This window comes from Oryzias latipes, chromosome 17, assembly GCF_002234675.1.
Source record: "Oryzias latipes chromosome 17, ASM223467v1".
Taxonomy (NCBI): domain Eukaryota; kingdom Metazoa; phylum Chordata; class Actinopteri; order Beloniformes; family Adrianichthyidae; genus Oryzias; species Oryzias latipes.
The window spans coordinates 4,936,724-4,955,400 of NC_019875.2; the positions used below are offsets into that span (position 1 = coordinate 4,936,724).

At 43.5% G+C, this 18,677-nt stretch overlaps 1 protein-coding gene across 17 annotated transcripts in view; it reads right to left on the reverse strand.

Moving 5' to 3' along the window:
- The window catches only part of epb41l3 (erythrocyte membrane protein band 4.1 like 3), a 35,377-nt gene extending 17,231 nt beyond the window's left edge, over positions 1–18,146 (reverse strand). For 6 of the 17 annotated variants that reach the window (XM_020710731.2, XM_020710730.2, XM_020710734.2 and 3 more), the window contains exons 1-8: positions 17,921–18,137; positions 9,591–9,754; positions 8,609–8,752; positions 3,952–4,056; positions 3,789–3,843; positions 3,428–3,503; positions 3,035–3,253; positions 2,686–2,773 (exon numbers count right to left, since the gene is read on the reverse strand). In XM_020710731.2, the coding sequence (XP_020566390.1) occupies positions 2,686–2,773; positions 3,035–3,253; positions 3,428–3,503; positions 3,789–3,843; positions 3,952–4,056; positions 8,609–8,752; positions 9,591–9,743 (840 nt within the window). In that variant the 5' untranslated portion in view covers positions 9,744–9,754; positions 17,921–18,137. Of the gene's footprint in view, positions 1–2,685; positions 2,774–3,034; positions 3,254–3,427; positions 3,504–3,788; positions 3,844–3,951; positions 4,057–8,608; positions 8,753–9,590; positions 9,755–17,920 lie in introns of all 17 variants that reach the window. The other 11 variants (XM_020710725.2, XM_020710724.2, XM_020710723.2 and 8 more) reach the window with 5 other exon arrangements.
- Between the last annotated feature and the right edge of the window lie 531 nt (positions 18,147–18,677).

Below are 18,677 nucleotides of genomic sequence, written 5' to 3' on the forward strand. Positions count from 1 at the left end.
GGAGTGGGGAATCGGCAGAGTCAGGAGGATTCCCGGTGGGCCGCTTCATTTATGGGCCAGTCGGTGTTAAGGGAAAATAGTCACAGTAGAATATGAATGAATCTCTGCAAAATTGACCCGTCCCTTTAGGGAATGGCATCGCCAATTTGGCAGTTAACAGCATGCACAAACATCCTTTTGCATTGCTCACAGTTGGTTGAATCCACCAGAGCGCGTCTTACCAAAAAAAAAGTCGAGTTGGAGCAGAGAAGCGGGCCTGCCGGCAGATTAACGCGCGTAAAAACGGGTAGGAAGCAAGGTTATAATAGTTTCGGATTTTTTATTAGTTTTAGTTTTTATTTCGTTTCGAATTTTTCTTTTTAAATTTATTTAGTTTTAATTAGTTTTTAGAGGCAGCTTTACTAGTTTTTATTAGTTTTTATTTTTTGAAATTGCTTCGTTTTAGTTTAGTTTTTATTAGTTTTAGTGTTAGTTTTAGTTTTTTCTTTTTTTTTTTTTGTAAATTAGGATATTTATCAGGTGCATGATTCAAAATCACCAGAATAAGTATTGTATAATAAAAACTCAATCAAAGATACATTTTGAAACACTTATTATTCAGAGGACACAAGGACAACCATCCTTAAATTAAAATAAAACAGCCGATAACAGCATTACGTTACCTGCTCTAGCTTCTTTTTCGGGGGAGGGCGGGCGACAGGCTAGCTTGTCTAGGTACTGTTGATTTGCGTTTTTGTGTGCGCTTTTTAAATGTACTTTTAGATTCGTAGGGTTTTTCCCTTTGAGGAGCGTTCCACAAATTTTGTCTCCTGCTTCGACTACAAGGCACTTACTTTAGTTTTCGACGCTGTTATATTCAAAAAAGTCCCAAATAGGACTCTCCCCCTTTCTCCCAACTTTTAATGCAGCCATCACGCTCATGTAAATGTCTATGACAACGCTAGCCGGCAGTGTCTGACAGACATCATGTGACCTCACAGACAACGTGACAACGTGATGCCGTAGGGGTCAAATACACAGTAAAACTAGCAGCGTGAAGTAAATAGATTTTATTTCAACCCAAAAGACTTATGTATTAACAAAGACGAAAACTAAGTCTTTTTTGGGGTTATTATTATTTAGTTTCAGTTCGTTTTATTCACACAACAAACAGTTTTAGTTAGTTTTCGTTTTATTAAAAACTCTCGTTTTTATTTTTATTTCAGTTAACGAAAATGTTTTTTCAGTTCTAGTTTTAGTTTTTTCGTTCGTTTTCGTTAACTATAATAACCTTGGTAGGAAGAGACTAGGCGGGGCGGAAAAGGCCAGATTAAAGAAAAGAAAGGCGTTGACTGAGGATGCTGCCAGATGTGCAAGCCCACAGGCATGTTTTCAAGAAGAGGGAAACGGTAAAGGAGATGTAACTCTAAGCCTAATTGATCATTTAACACAAAGCTAGCCTAATATTCTGATTTAAACTGGCATTGACTCTCAGACACAAGTGTGTGCACGCTGAGGTTCCGGCCCAGCCTCAGCTAGACCCCGCCTTCAGTGCCCCCAATGTAAATTGAGTTTGAGACCCCGGGTTTATATAATCACACAGTGAAATATTTCTGTTCAACCACACCTTTTTTATTATAATGATTTATTGTTATTTTTCATTACTGTAATACAATATTTATATTATGTGCTAAATTCTTGCCTAATTTTTCACGTAGCTAAACAAAGGTCGGTCTTGGCTGTAAAGTTGTTCCACGCACTCATGATGCACCACAAATGATTCTCTGCACAGCGGTGATTGCTTAGAAACAACAGAAACTTTGGTTGTTCCTTGACTCACTGCCACTTTTCTAAACCACATCAAAAGAAAAAAAAACACGTCTTCTTTCAGGAGGAGAGCCCGACGAGAAGCCAAAAGAAAACTGTCCTTTACCAGACAACCCATAGCTGTCACTTTTAGTACGTACAGTTTTTAAATCGTGGCTTTTCACTTAGAGCTGAATTATTTTTTTATTTAATGTAAGACATGAACTTCAGGAATATTTACACTCTTTCCAGGAAGTGTCCCCTCCTACTAGAGAAATGATGCTGCAACACAAACTCCAACAGTTCAGGAAACAAGCAAACTAAAGCCACTAAATGATGAGGTTTGGATGAAAAAAAACACTGTTAGCTGTTCTGCCAACACCGATCCATGAGAACGGAGACATGATCCTCAAGCGATACCAATCACACGTCACATTTCAGCAACAGCTGCACAGCGAGGACGGAGCGGAAACTCATGGAAAACATCTCAGCCAATGCAATAAAGCAGATCAACTAATGCTAAACATGAACAACATTAAGCTGTCCCTCCTCATAGTGGTCCAACAAGAGCATCCCAACATTCTTCAGATGTAGAGAAATTCATGAGAAAACGTCCCATTCTGTGTCTAATGAAATGTCAAACTGAGTAAAGGCCAGAGGATTTTCACAACCTGCAGAAGTATTCTAAATAGATTTCATTTATTTGATTTTTACCACCTTTGATGGAACTGGAAACCCCATTTCTGCTGCAGGAAATGTTGCAGAAAAAAACCAAAACATTTCTGAACAGGTGGGAAAACTGTAGCTTGCATTATTACATTTTGAAGTGATATTAGTTTTCTTTAGGCAGGAAAAGTGACTTGCAGTAATAACTTGCGTTGACTGAAGAGATTTGCTCACCTTAGCGTGATGGAGGTCCACACCATACATGGACAGCTTCTTTGCATTTTCCAGGAAGTGCATCTCTGCTTCAGCTGGCGTCATCCCCCTGATCAGACACATCCGACATAAGCAAGCCACACAAGAACTCAGGGCTCCAACTCCAGGGGACTGTGATGTTCAAAGACGCAGGACTAAGTTTAGCCAAACAGTGGTGTCAATCATAGGCACACGGTTATGGAACACACTGCCACAGGACATTAGAAACAGTGAAAACTTTCAAAACATTTCCTAAACAATGGCTGAAAACAAAACAGTCACGCAGAAACAGTGGTTGAAAAACAATGACGGAGAGAGTGAAGACACCAACTTGTAGGTCTTGTGGAGTTCCATGACCTTCTCTTCCAGTTCTTTGGTTTGGTTGGGTGCCAGGCGCAGTTCGCTGACGTAGTCACTGGCCATTTCTTCAGGGTCATAGTCCCCGAGCTCGGACTGCACCGTGTAGGAGCCCAGCACTGTGTGGGTGGCAAAGGAGCAGGGCAGGCGGCCAGACACCACATCGTCCCTCAGCTGCAAGCACAAGTAGTACCTGTGGGTTGCAGGTACGAAGGCATTAATACTTTATTTGGTTTTGTCAAAAAAGTCTGAAAAATATTCTGTGGTCGCATAAATCTTCCATTTCCTTTAAAATCACTTTGTAATAGAAAGAGATTTCTAAAGATGTAGACTGAAAAAAAACGAAAGAACTTCAACTGGGACTGACCGTGTGATGTCCTCTGAGAGCTGGGAGGGGTCTGGGGGGTAAAACTTGACGTTGAAAGCAAAGTTCCAGGGACCATCTAAGACATAAACACACTCGTGTTAAAATCAGGAAGATCCATCAAAGCTCTGGGCGGCAGTGTATCAGAGGGTTGGCGGTTCGATCCCCGCTCCCCCCGTTGTTGTGTCCTTGGGCAAGACACTTTACCCTCCCGCCTTTATCAGTCTGCCCCATCAGTAGTTTACCATCACCAAGTATGAACGAGGGGTGAATGAATAAAGGACATATTGTAAACGCTTTGAGCGTCTGAAAAGGCGCAGATTAATCCAATTCATTATTATTAAGACATGATTGGTGGTTTTACTTGATTCCTTACTGCGGATCTGCTTCTTCAGCTCCTTGGAGGGATCCAACCAGTTCTGCACAGATAAGCACACATGAGAGTCACCCGTTTGAGAGCCAACTACAAAGTAAACAGGTTTTTAAAACCAGAAAGAAATGAACATGAGGGGAGTTTGGCGACCAACCTTCTGGTTCTCTATATCTCTGTATGTGATGCCAAAGTAATCCTTCTCCAGTAAGTTGAGGTGTTCACAAATTTTGCTAAAGAGGATTTGGCCCTTTGCTCGTTTCTGTGAAACAAAAGGAAAATTCTGGGGGTAAATCATAAGTTAAACTCTGTTGGGGGTTTTCAGTGAGTGGATGATCACTGCCTTCCTTGATCTGGGTCAAACGTTAGATTAAAACAGCTGCTCCTAGATTTTGAGTGCATGTATACTTTCAAGCGTATCATTTTTTCCAGATAAAGAAGAAGTTTTGTTAAAGAGGCAGATTTTTTCTGTAAAAGAAGCCACCAATCATCAGAAATTCTCCTAAAAGCTGGTGAGTATTTAAGCAGAAACCTTATGCCTTTGGATGTAACAGAGAGTGTGTGCTGATGAGACGGGCAGATGTTGTCCGCCGTGTAGGACAGATGTGCACTGATCACAGTGGAGCCTCTAAACATTTCCCTGTTTGAAACCATATACCGTATTTTCCGGACTATAAGTCGCCCTTTTTTTCATAGTTTGGCAAGGGCTGCGACTTATACTGCGCAGCGACTTATATTAGAAATAAATTGAAATAAATACATTGTTAACCCTCCTGTTATGTTCATTTGTGAGGAACAGAGATGATGTTTCTGGGTCAATTTGATGTTTGAGGTATGTTAAGTGTTAAGAGGATGTTAAGTGACTCAGAGAATCAGCAAACTTTTTTTTACAGTAAGATCTTGAAGGCTAAGAACACAATATTCTATTTTCCAATGATTTCATAGATTCAGAAATGCAATAAAAGTGAAAACTGTTTCTACAAATACAGGATGAAAACAGAGTATTAGTTGGCCAATGATGCTTCATGAAAAGAATAAATAAATAAGTTTGAGAAAAAATTACTGTGAAATTATTAGATAAACAGTCTGCTATGATTGTGTCATATAAGGTTGTGAAAGTTAAAATGCGACTTATAGTCCAGTGCGACTTATCTGTGTTTTTTTCTACTTTATAATGCATTTTTGGGCTGGTGCGACTTATAGTCCGGTGCGACTTATAGTCCGGAAAATACGGTATGTGAAAAGGATTGACTGTATATAAGAACTGGAGCGAGTGAGGCGGACGTCCTCCATGGGAAATGGTTTGCTTCCAGCTCCAACTGAATGACGTCAATTCAGTCGCCATTCTTTCAGGATATGGATGTCGCCAGAAATTGTTAGCAATGAGTGATTGGTCTAAGTCAACGTTTTCTATGGCAACCTCTCTTGCCAATCAGGAGTTAGGATGTTGGAAGTCCACACCCCTACCACTTGAAAATCTGTCGACCGTTTTGAAAATTGGACATGAGAACACACACTTTTGCTGAGGCATCATATCCAGAATGGTTGTTCTGACCAATAGAATGACAGAGTAACAGCGGTTCATTTCTCTATAGACGTCTATGGGATTCTGGCTTCTTGGAGCCACTTCCCGTATGGAAAGTGAGGGGGGAGGGGCTTCTCAGTCCGGTTCTCATTTACAGTCAATGGTTGAATGAAAAAGGCTCACAGAGTAAACCAGGAAACAGGCTTTTTCAAGTGAAGCAAACGTTACCCACGATGCACTATGATACCAGAGAAGTGGTCGACATGAATCCTATAAAGGCTGAGTGAGTTCAGAGCTTCTGCCATCGTTCCACCACTACCAGAAAAATATTCGTTTTTCCTCATTGTGCCCCCCCCTCCGACCGATTCCCAACGCCCAAAGCTTTGACACAGACACTGGTGCACGGCTCCTGAATGCACACGCCTGCCTCTCCTCTGAGTGGGCCAAAAGCCTGCCACGGATGATTCTCGCAGCACGCCGGCACATCTGTCGCAGTAGCATGACAGAGCACACATGGCGCCCTGCAGCAATGCAACCGTCTGAAGCAGCAGCGTGCCGTCTGACACATCCTCTGCACAGCGGCATGGCAGGAGCTGCGAGGTGTACAAGAGGACTTAAATGCAGAGGATCGATCTCCAGCTCCACGACCAAAGAATCTCTCAAACTGTGTGGATTTTCACTGCTGGAGGGGAGTTAATCCAACAGTTCATTCGCCTGCAGAACCAGCAAAATCAGGAGTGACGGCAGCTTCTGACACAGAAACGTAAAGCTGTGACGGAGCAAAGCTCCTCCATCCATCACCCTCAGGAGTTTCTATACACTGCTGACAGTCTGTCTAACAGAAAAACAAACTCCTTTCATCACCGTAACAATACAAATGGTATTTACTGCTGCACTTAGTAAACAACATCAGGAAAAAATTACCAGAAGTTAGTATTTTCTGGATGCATTTTCTTCAAAAACTTAAGGACAGAGTCCGAACTGATAACCAACACGCAGACACAACTCCTCACAGGAGGAAATTCCACCAAGACCGGCAAGATAAAAACGTCAAGTCTTGACAAACTGGACTTCTTTCTAAAGGGACTGGGTGGATTTGAGAGTCTTCTGACCTCAATCGTTGGTCATGCACAGCCAGAAGAAACACTTCACGTCTGCTGGCTGTGAGTGGAGCTGCTTTTTGTCGGTGGGCGGGCTGACTCTGCCTTAGTGGTTGCTGCAGAAGTGACTAACAGTTCCCCCTTTTGTGCTTTTATCAAAAATAACTGGCAACTAACTTTTTTAGGCAGTAAGCACCACCAGAGAAAAGTCTGGTTCTGCTGGATTCCCCCCTCCTTCAAAGAGGTGATCCGTTTGTTCCAGCCATGAAAAGTAGAAACCATCCAGAATAGAACCGACACAAACAGGTTTATAGGGCTCAACTATAGTCTGCATTTCTGCAATTCTTCTGTGCCACAGCAGGAAGGTCTACTGTGTGGGATGGACTGAGTCTGGCTGCAGGCCTGCAGACTGAAACCAACCCAGGGTGATCTCTCCCTTCACCTATTCTGGTTTCCTTTAGGTTTTTCAGTACAAATAAATAACGCCCTTTCCCCTTTTTTTCCTCTTTGGTCACAACGGTTTTTGTGACCCCTTTAATGTAGTCAAGTGTGAAAATCCAGGAACTGCTCACCTAAGCAGGTGCTTGTGCAGATTCACAGAAAGATGTTGGAATTTGATGTCAAAGAAAAGCTTGAATCCAGACTCATAAACCATCATGACAGAAAAACCTTTACATTTCATTTAGGGATGAGTAGGAAGTGGCCAGGACCTTTAAGACATTTAACATAAAATGAATCCTGTTTTCAGCACAAGAGCTCCACAGTTAGTTCATTACTTTCGACCAGGTTTTATCCCTTGACTCTCATGTCGGGTCACTTGTTCGCTGTTGTTATCATCATCTAAAATAAAGTCAAATTTCTCGTCTTGATTACTGCAACTCCATCTTCACATGTTTAAGCAAAGAATCTCTAGAACGGCTCCAATTCATTCAAATTTTAACCCCAAAGACTAAATATTTCACTTCACTTCATTCAGACTTGAACTGTTCTTGGTCAAGATTCCTAAAAATAAAAAAAGATCATTTTTTCTTCCCACAAGTCAAAATCTAAAATGATTGTCATGTAGGAGCGACAAATAAGAAAATCTAATATGTAAACATTTATTTTAGAATAAACACTCTTGCCCTTAAAAAAACCTCCAAGGTGGCAGTGGGACATCTGACACAGATTCCTCCTAACAAATGCTGCTTTTTACTCCCAGAACTCATCAACTTACAATTACCACCAGAAGAGTTGGCTAATCCCTCAGTCCAAACCCCCGGGGTGAAGGAATCTGCTAAAAGGAGATTAGCAGAGAAGACTCCTGAACACGTTTAAGGAAAGCTTCAGAGTTCTGCATGTCAAAGCTTTAGGAATAGCTTGATGGAGGAGAACTTGCGTCTAAGTGTCTGATATTTTCTGGTATTGATCGACTCCGGATGATTCCACCAAAAGATGACCAGAAAGGTTGCTGACCGCAAGTGACAAACACACCCCCTTGATACTGAGCGAAAATGCTGGTGAGGGCGCTAAGAGGAACTGACCGTGTGGGATCACCGCTCAGTTAGGATTGCAGGCCTGCAGTTTTAAAATGCGGGATCGCTCGGTTAGAATTGCGCGGTTGTAAGGTTCCCTCACTCAAATCCTGAATACGCCCATTCATTTGTCTTCATGCCCTTTCACTTTATGGCAGATATGAAACGCCATACTAAAATGTTCGGCTGGATAGGTCTGGTACTGCTGCCATTTCTGTTCAGTGAAGTTAGCTTGCAGTTGTGAGGGGCTGTAAAGTAGCAGAAGAGACTGCAAACAAAGGGATGATAGGAAATAAGCAGAGGCTTACTTCCTCTGGTTTATGTCGCCAACCACAAATCAGAGGGGAATTTCTGATGAACTAATGCCGCTCTGCAGAAATTATGTCCTAGAAAACGACAATATTTTTGAAAATAGATCAGCAGAGGATTGGAGAGGGACTTTAATTGCATCTGTTTCCAGAAAAGACTCCAGACCACCAGTTTGAGCCAAAGAAGAACGCTCTGTTCGCTGCAGATTGCCTTCAGGTCCCACAGAGGAAGAAGAGGATTCAGATTTTTGTGTTAGGACTGGTTTTATATGCTAGAATCAGAACAAAACAGGATGATGCAGAAACGGTTTTTTAAACATCTATGGCTCTATGAGGGATTTGTTTTTATTGAAGAGCCAGAAGTCACCTCCACATCCACTGTGTAGTCGGAGCCGTCCAGCAGGGCCACTTTACACTGCATTATCTTCACTTTACGGACTCCCCTCAAAGGAGACTTGGACAGACGACTGGAGGACGACCTGTGGGACACCTGATCCTCTCTCTGCTGCTCCTGAAAGCAGAAAACATCATTAACCCTTTACTTATAACCCCACTGTGATGATTCTTTTTTGGAGACTGAAAGGGTTTTAAACAGCTCTGCAGTACCCTCACCTGCAGCCCTCGCCCGTCACTTTCTTTCAGAAGAAACACCAGTTTCCTCACATTCCTACCCAAGTAAAACTGAATCCAACCAAGCAGATGAGATCAGAAGTTCAGCACCATTATGTCTTTAAGCGAAAAATCTAATTTTCCACCTCAGTGAAAACAAAGCCGACCCTGACCGGCTTTAACCTGAAAAAGAGGCTTCAGACGTTTGTTCTTCACATTCACCAGGAGGATCGAGTGTTACGCCCTGCTGCAGATGTTCTTTTGCTTCCATGGTCACGTCCCCCACATCATCTAATATAGAGCTATTCTGCTGGTTCATTCAGGCACGGACGCTCTCTGCAGTTATAGCACTTGTAACTAAAGACCCGAAACCCTCAATGGACATCTGCATGATCGCAAGATTTCTTCACAGAAAATGCGTTAAATGAACATAGTGGCGGTGTGACACTGCGGAGCTGCAGTCAATGTCCTTTCCTTATTCTGATGCTAAAAGCAAAGAGCACTGACCGTAAGACAAAGAGTTATGACATTCAGAAGGACCTCATGAAGAACTACTAATGAGGTCTTTCAAAAAAGACAGTATGCATTTAGAAAAAAGTTAATCAAAGTTAATTGGGTCAACAAAGCAGCCAAAACACATTCTTCATTTCTCTACCATGTAAATGCTACAGAAAGATGGGGAACGGCGTGATTTGGAGGCCATTGTGTCAGAACCGCCGTGGAAAGCTCTGCGCGCTGACCTGTTCTCTCTTGGCCGGCGTGCTGTGTCCGGCGGCGGCGGGGAACTTCTCGGGCTGGTTCTGTGGTGAGGTCTGCTCCTCCGCCGCTTTAGATTTCTCCGCCTCCCTGTTCTCCTGCGGCTGCTTGGACTCCGAGCCTGATTCAGTCGTCATGGCAAATCACACTGGAGGAGGAACACAGAGAATCCGAGCGAGTCAGCTGATGGACCACAGGGTCAAAAATTCTCTTAAGCCGCTGATTATAAAGGGCAATGCTGATGAGATGCTTTAAAACTGATTAGACTCCGATTCTAATTTTACTTTGCTGCTAAAATAAGACAAAATAAGAGCAGCAATAGATGTTTTCCCAAAAAACCCTCTTTTGTCTTTGCAAAATTGTGCTAAAATCACCAAGCATTGGAGATCAAGCTGAAGAAAAGTCAATTGCTTGGACCTGTTCCTCATATTGGATCTTCAATTGCACATAAAAAAAAAAAAAACATTTAACAACAAGTAGCCAGAAAATATTTGCTCTTACTAGCTAACTTATGTGTTTAAGTTAGATTTAAAAAACTTTTCTAAAAGGGGGGTGTCATGTTTCACAGCTGTAACGAGGAGTCACATGTCTTTCATGAGCTAAAATAATCAGAATACTACCTCCCGTCTCCCAAGTATTTACACACAAGAATTTAAAGTATTCGAGCAGAACGCTTCTTCCCAGCCTGACCTTTACTTCTGTGAATAGCACACGCAGCAATGCACAGGAACAGATGCCGTCCACAGAGGCACAAACCGGGCCGTGAGGAAAAAGCACCTTCTGACTGCTGCTCTCGGTGATGACGGATTGGATGAACCTGACTGGGGGCCCCGAGTGGGAGCAGGAGCCACAGGGTCAGATCTTGGGATGTTGGGTTGGGAGGGTGGGTGTGTGTTTTTGTGCTGGAGCTTGTAGTGTGGATGCCTGTCGTTCTGCCGCTGGCTTGTTTCTCCCTCAGCTCTATTTATAGGGACATGTTTACCGCAGGGTGGGAGGATCTGTGACTTCCAGCCGCAGCTGAGGACAGCAGCCTCTGAGCCAACACAACTGCAGAGGAAGGGGATCCCCAAAAATGCTAGCATGTTGACGAAATGCAGAAAAGAACTCGAGTGAATAAAAAAATGTATCTACAAGATGTAGAATTATGCATAGTCCATAACCTCTGCATGCCTCAGCTTTATTTAACAAGTGTGATGAATAACTCCAAACGGCTGCTGAAAAAAGCTGCAACTGAAAGTCATTCATATCCAGAACATCGCCCATCTGAAGGTTAACATTTGACAACAGATTGTTTTCATTTAACACCAAATTTTGTTACATTAACAAGGATTATAGCACATAAAAAAATGACCCAGAGCAACAACCTGCTGGAAACTTCAATGTAGTTTTGGTTCTAAGAAGCAATAACTCAATAAAAGAAGTCCAAGGGTCAGTGAATGCAACATCCTTATCCAGCTCACGACGACAAAGAAAACTGCAAAGATCGTCAATTCTACAAAACACACCAAACTAGAAACAACTTCATTGAATCCAGTGTTGCAAGATCCACATTGCAGCCTCGACGTTTACAAAAACATATTTCCCAAGTCAAGGAAAGCACTTTTAAAAGGTCACTAGTCTGTGCTTCTCCAATATTGGGCAATGCGTGTAAAATCTGCAGCCGTCAGCTGACAGAAAATGGCGACTCATCCAACCTCTGCACCTCCACGGAAACAGGAACCATGGACTGAGGAGAGGAACATCATAGTACCATAGAAATGGAAAAAGAATACGTTTAACCGCCAGTGGCAGGCACCCTTCACGAGCGCGCACAACAGCGCAAACAGAGGGCTTGTGTGTGAGCTGGCACAAGAAAATGCATTCACATTCAATGCCTCAAATGTAGAGATGATGGAGCCAACGGAGCTCTGGTTTAGGCAGAGAACTGCTCCCTTATAGACATTCATTTCTAACTTTCTTAGCCGGTCACAACTTGTGGATTGCTTAAGACCCACTCCAATGGAAATGATGTTTTTGGTGTTTTTAACGTGTTCTTGTGGCAATTGTTCTCACGGTGGAGGACATGTATAAAGAAAATTAAGCTAGAAATTGCATTTCTGAGTATTTCTTTATTCAGATAGTGAGTCGGGAGCAGACGGAAAATGCTGTTAATAAAAAATGGCATTTGTGACGTCGAAAATTTGCTGGCCAAGCCAAAGTCTCCCTGCTCCGCTCCATTCTGATGCATCTACCTGCAGACCAATAGATGTACGTCTTTGTTTTACTTGTCTGAGCTGGAATCTGTTTCTAAACAGTACGGCTGGATAGCTCTGTTATTGCCCACATTTTTTTTTCTTTGCATCGTTAATATTAAGTTGGGGATCTGAGGACCAGTGACTGTATAAAGAGAGTTGGACTGAGTGACCCCTCCCCCTCATGTTCCAAACAGGAAGCACCTGCTGGCTCTAATAGGACAAAATCCCATAGACTTCTGCAGAGAAATAAACAGCTGTTCGACGTCCTATTGGTCAGAAAACACCATTCTGGCTCTGATACCTGTTTCTTAACATCTTCTTGATATTCCTAATTTTTTTCATGATATTTTTTTCTTTATCGCAAGTTTTAAACTGACCAGTCATGTGCCTTATGTGGTTCCCCTCACCTCGAACATTAACAGTAGCTGCCATAAAAACGGGACTCAGAAGGATCCGGACCAATCACTGTTGTCTGGCTCCAACACAGCGACGTCCATATCCCTGAAAAATGGCGACTGAAATGGCTTTGTTTCACTGGAGCCGAAGGTAAGGCATTTTCTAAGGGTGTCATTACAGCTGCTCAGTCCAGTTCTCTTACACAGCCAATGGTTGCTTCTTATCAACAGCCCCCCCCCCCCCCCCCCCCCCCCACACACACACACACACACACACACGACTCAGAGATGAATTTCTAATAAACTCCTGCCGCTCTGCCGAAACCCCAGAAAACGACACAAGTTTTGGATTTTGGCTAAAACGGCTTCATCATATTTTAAAGACCACTGGGAACGCTTGAAAATAGATGAAAAGACAATCAGAGCATAACTTTAAAATGAGCTACAACTCAAATATCCTTTCACAGTCTCAACTAAAATTAGAATCATCACATGCATTTAAGCCTAAATATAAAGGGGTCTATATCATGCTTTTCTAAAGCCTTTCAGAGTAAACTACAGTGAGGCAAAAAGGTATTCAGTCAGCCATTAATTGTGCAAGTTCTCCCACTTAAATTGATGAGAGAAGCCTGTAATTTTCATCATAGGTAAACCTCAACTATGAAAGGCAACATGAGAAAAAAAATCCAGAAAATCACATTGTCTGATTTTTAAAGAATTTATTTGCAAATCATGGTGGAAAATAAGTATTTAGTCATCTACAAACAAACATTCTGTCTCTCACAGACCTGTAACTTGTTCTGTAGAGGATCCTCTGTCCTCCACTGGTTACCTGTATTAATGTCACCTATTTGAACTGGTTACCTAAATAAAAGACACCTGTCCACAACCTCAAACAGTCACTCTCCAAACTCCACTATGGCCAAGACCAAAGAGCTGTCTAAGGACACCAGAAACCAGATTGTTGACCTGCACCAGGCTGGAAGACTGAATCTGCAACAGGTAAGCAGTTTGGTGTGAAGAAATCAACTATTAGGACACGGAAGACATACAAGACCACTGATGATCTCCCTCCATCTGGGGCTCCCCCCAAGATCTCACCCCGTGGGGTCAAAATTATCACAAGAACGAACTGTGAGCAAACATCCCAGAACCACACGGGAACTTAGTGAATGACCTGCAGAGAGCTGGGACCAAAGTAACAAATGCTACCATCAGTAACACACTACACCACCAGGGACTCTAACCCTGCAGGGCCAGACGTGTCCCCCTCTTAAAGCCAGTACATGTTCAGGCCCATTTAAAGTCTGCTAGAGAGCATTTGGATGATTCAGAAGAGAATTGAGAGAATGTCCTATGGTCACATGAAACCAGAATTGAACTTTTGGCAAGAACTCTACTTGAATGCTGAGTTACAACCAAAAAACACCATACCTACTGTAAAGCATGGGGGTGGAAGCATCATGCTTTGGGGCTGTTTTTCAGCAAAGGGACCAGGTCGACTGATTCAGATGTGTGAATGGATCCATGGGGATTGGGAATGTTTTTAGTGAGGAATTAACATTATAATACACTTAAAAGCTCAAAAAGGTTGATTTAGCATGATTTAGACCCTTTAAAACATAAATGTGTGCTGTTTGATCTTTTAATTCAGGTATCGCATTTACCAAGAAGTGGGATACAAAGTAACTGTAGTGGCAGTGGGTGTAAACTTCCATTTAAAGGCTCATTTGTGATTACAATTCCTAATGCTGGAAAGGGGCCTGTGCACATGCATGTACGTGCAGACACACACACACACACACACACACACACACACACACACACACACACACACACACACACACACACACACACACACACACAGAACAGAGGAGGGAGCTGCCATCTGTCTTGAGTGCCATTAGCCAGATTAGATCACAGCTGGGCCCGTTTCTGCCTCTACTGTTACCCCACATGCAAACCCCCACAGGGGGCTAAAACCGATTTCATGGAGGGGAGTAGATGTTATTTGACGTGTCCTGACCCCTCTCCAGCAGGCCTGTTATCTATGATGAGGTCGCTACATGCAGGCTGACAGCTGTCACACGCAGCCCTGCAAGTGTAAGCAGATACCATGAAGCTGGTGCGAGCGCTCAGACGAGACCCCTGGGTTGGAGAGGTTAATGTTCCCAAAAGTCCTCTTAATGCCGAACACTTCCAACCAAAAACATTAGGATTTAGAGGCGTTGAAGAACCAAAATGGAGGTGCATCAGGTTCATAAAGGTAAAAAGCTGCTGGGATGAGACTGATACTAAAATACTGTATGTTTATATCTTACTGACATCCGTACAAGATCTTATGAGGTCCAGTGTTCAGCAGTACACCAAGGACAACCTGAGTTATTATAGTTTGTCTTTAAAGTCATCAGCTGATGTGTTTGTGACGCCTCAGGTTTGCCCACCTGTCAACCTCACTGTTACCGGCTGATCTTTAGTCCCTTCTGGAGAAACATCCTGACTGGAGATGGTTGCTCAGATCATCATCCCGGTACTAAGAACCACAGATACAACCTTTTAGTCGTCCGTTTTAGCTGTAAAAAGGGAGCACCATTATTCCACCTCATGTCCTGTGCTTCACATTTGGACCACAAGGGGTCTTACTGGTTAAATCCCTTTTGGTTCTGGAAAGGCGTCACTTGATGAGAAGGTGTACACAAGGACAGGACTAATCCACTCTTCAGGGGGCCATTTAAACAGACACATGGACCGTCTGGGCAAAGACGGGCCTTTGCTTCGTCTTTGTGGGCCAATGGCTGTGTGGAGAGCTTCTGTCGGAGCATGGAAACCCTTGTTTCATTGTTAAGCAATTTAATCAAATCTAGAACTGCAACAAACTAAAGTTTGGGTCAACCCCTGATAAGAGGGTTGCAGGTTTGGTTCCCATGAGTTGAAGTGTCCTTGCATGGTACCTACCACTCAGACAGTGAATGTGTGAGTGTTTATGGGTGAAGGGGACTTGTGACTGTATAGCATTTAGGGCCTTAAGTAAGTTTGGAAAGCGCTATAGAAAGTATAGACCATAAAAGGCGACAGCAGCAAGGAATGAGTGCAGTCACAACAACGTATGAAGGGTTTTTGCGTCTTTCACAAAGGTTTTAGAGATTGTTTTCTATCACCTAAAGGTTCCACTTTTTTAAAGAAGAAATAAACAAATTGTCTCTGATGACAATCCCTCTGTGAAATCCCCCACAATGCATACATTAACTTCATTTGAATAGCATTAATGAGCCACCCCTGATAAACTGTACAATTATACAAGCAAGGGTTGTTTTCAACCACTTCTGCTTCCACACTGCACAACAAACTGGGCCTCTTGTGTTTCACTGTGGAACCAACAAAGAAACACTATAAAGCAGCCCTGTGGAAGCTTAATAGCAGGCTAACAGTTAGTTAAATGAAAGCAGAAAGACGTAATACATTGTACAATTGTTGATTCCGTGAAATACACAAAGAACCAACCTTTAGGAAAAATGTGAAAACTTGTCAAAATGACCCAAGGCTAATCCCTGTCTGGTAATAATATACATTCACAATCAGTTATTTAACTGTGAAGCTGCTCCAACAGTTTTCCCTACAGTCTTTGTTCCTTTTAGACAGAGTACTCAGACTGCATTAGCATTCAGCAGAAGAATTTTAAGGAGAAGAGTCTGGTCACATGAAGGTGACTTCAAGCATTTTTGCTGAGGAGGTCATAAATCCCATCCGCTTGCCTTTCAGCGTTTACATTCTTAGCATTACTGTCTTTTTCAAAAAAAGCACACAGGGACTCTACAGCCATACGAGCTGGCTATATATGGGTACACAAAGGAATGCTGGGATATTAACGTAGAGTTGCTTCTGTGCCAAGAGTCCCGCCTCCTAAGCCCCTAGGAGAGCATGTAAACAGAGAGCTCTCATATATGGGTGGCAGGAAAGGGGCGAGAATGCTCCACACCCACAACTAAGGAGTTAATTTTTAAAGGGTCCATATCATACTATTCTTAAGACTTTCAGATTAAACTATATCCATATATATATGATCATATATTAACCTTTGGCACACGAAAAAAAGAGTTTTTTAAATGAAACATGAATTATTTTCACACCTTTTTTTCTTACCCGGAATGTAGGGGGCTTGATCTCTGAGACTCCGGCCACAAAAACAAACAACATCTGAACTTTTACAAAGATGGATGTTCATATTCTTCATATAAAAGGAAAGCGTTTCGTCAATGACCACTAGCTCCAAGGAGAAAGTGGGCATGTGTCATCGCCTGGGGACGGGGCTTGCAGCGCTGACTCTTCCTGGAAGAGGCGGTTCTTCACTTTGTGATGCCACAATGTGAGGACCCCTCCTTGTGGATTGGGGAGGGGCTGGTGCTCAGAGAGCAGGTTTTTAGAGGAATTCTCTGAAATGTTCGCATGGATCAAAATACCACTTTGGGTTCGTTTTTGTGAGGAATGAACATAATACACTTGGCTTAAAACTGCTTAATTATAATTAAAAGACTACTGGAAAGATTTTACACTGTATTAAACTTTACTTTGAGTGGGACATTAATGCAACAAAATCCAAACAACACGGTTGCATCCAGACAAAGGCTCCTGCAGGAAAACCTCCCTGTCTGGATCAGTTATTAGCGAAGGAGCCACAGTGCCTCACTTGGAAATGTTTAACCTTGCTTGTCCTTTATGAAGTCAATACTGGCTCATCAGAAGATTTTCTTATTCTACCAATAGCAATTCCTTTATAAATTAAACGCTTAGCTGATCTGAGAGGTTTCACTCTCCAAATCACACTTAGTCTTTGAAGTAATTTTACACCATGAAGAGAGTTGTGTTCTTACTCTGGTGTATTTTGATTCAGAAAGCTCTCCTCTCTCTGGGACTTACAGAGGTGAAGCCCCAAAGGCAGAGCTCCGAAAGCTTCAAAACGAGGCCTGCTGGGGTTTCTGCTCCTCGGAGCTCCAGCTTTGATGGCAGTAGCAGCAGCTTACTGTGCAGTTTGAAGCACATTGCCCCGTCGGGCTCTGCCTTTCAGCACGCGGCGCCTACCGGGATGTAAGGATGCTAAATCAGGGTTCGGCCCGAGTCATCCTGGCCTTAGCCACGCCCACCGCACTGCAGATCAAAGCAGCCGAGTGTACGCCGTCTTAACCTGCGACATCAACTTCTTCCAAGTACTATCTGCGCACGCGGCTGCGGCTCGCCGCCGTCCCGCTCTGATGTCTGCAGCGGCGCGCGGGCTTCCCCGTCGCTCCGTTCCTCCCAGTTATTCACTTTCTTCCCGTTAGCCCCCCTCAAAACCTACCGACCAAAACTTGACTTCGTCCACAACACACGACACGCAGACGAGAAGGAAGCGAACCCTTCCTCCCCACGACGCTGCTCGCAGCGCGGCGTGTCCCGAAACGCGCGCGCGGTTACGATCTCATCATGACCTGCCGTGTTTGTGACTCGGCTAGCTACGTCCACTCCACTTTTTTCCGCCTAAACAACACAGCAACGACTACAGAGATCAAGTGTGACTGTGTGAGCGGCAGCCGAGCTCACGCGACCAAAACGAGGCGTGAATGAATCCGATGACGGAACAACAACCGGAGACGAGGCTTTCCCCCGCAAGTAGGGCGCTTGTCGGCATCAAAATGAAAGCTTTGTTTTTACCGGGCGAGCTGTCCTTGTTCGGCGGGGAGAACTGCAGCCGTGGCGGGCTTGTGTTTTCCTGACAGCGTTGCTCCTCTGCTGCAGCTCCCCCTCTCCGGCAGCCTATCACACAGCAGCCTGCAACCCGCAGCAGAATTGTGGGATATCAGCAGGACAACCGCGGCATTATTTCAGCAGCAGCACGCTCACGCATGCACGCGCCAGGAGGGCCGCCCGTGACGCGAGCTCTGTTTTCAAACAGCTGCAATCATGTCATGCGTGTTTAGAGAAATCAGACTCACCAACAGCAACCTGTGGGCAAACGTAACAGACACAGTACATTGGTTAAAGTACCTACAGCTGACGTCATCACGTCTTGCAGAAACCACAGTGTGCATGGTGCTGTTGAGTGTCACACAATAGGTGATCAGTTTTGTCTTTTCTTTCATAAATGTACATTAGCATTTAAAGCTAATTCTATTAAAGGCCCTATATGCAAAATCAACTTTTTGAGCTTTTAACTATATTATATTGTTCATTCCTCACTATAAACACCCCCAAAGCAGTATTTTTATCCATTCACGTGTTTCTGAGCTTTCTGAGCACCAGTGAGTCCTCATATTGTGACGCCACAAAGTGAGGAACCGCCCCTTCCAGGAAGAGTCTTTGCTGCCAGCCCCACCCCCAGAATAACACACGCCCACTGTCCCAGTGGAGCTGGCGGTAATCGGCTAAACGCTTTAATTATCTATAAACAATATTAACATCCATCTTTGCG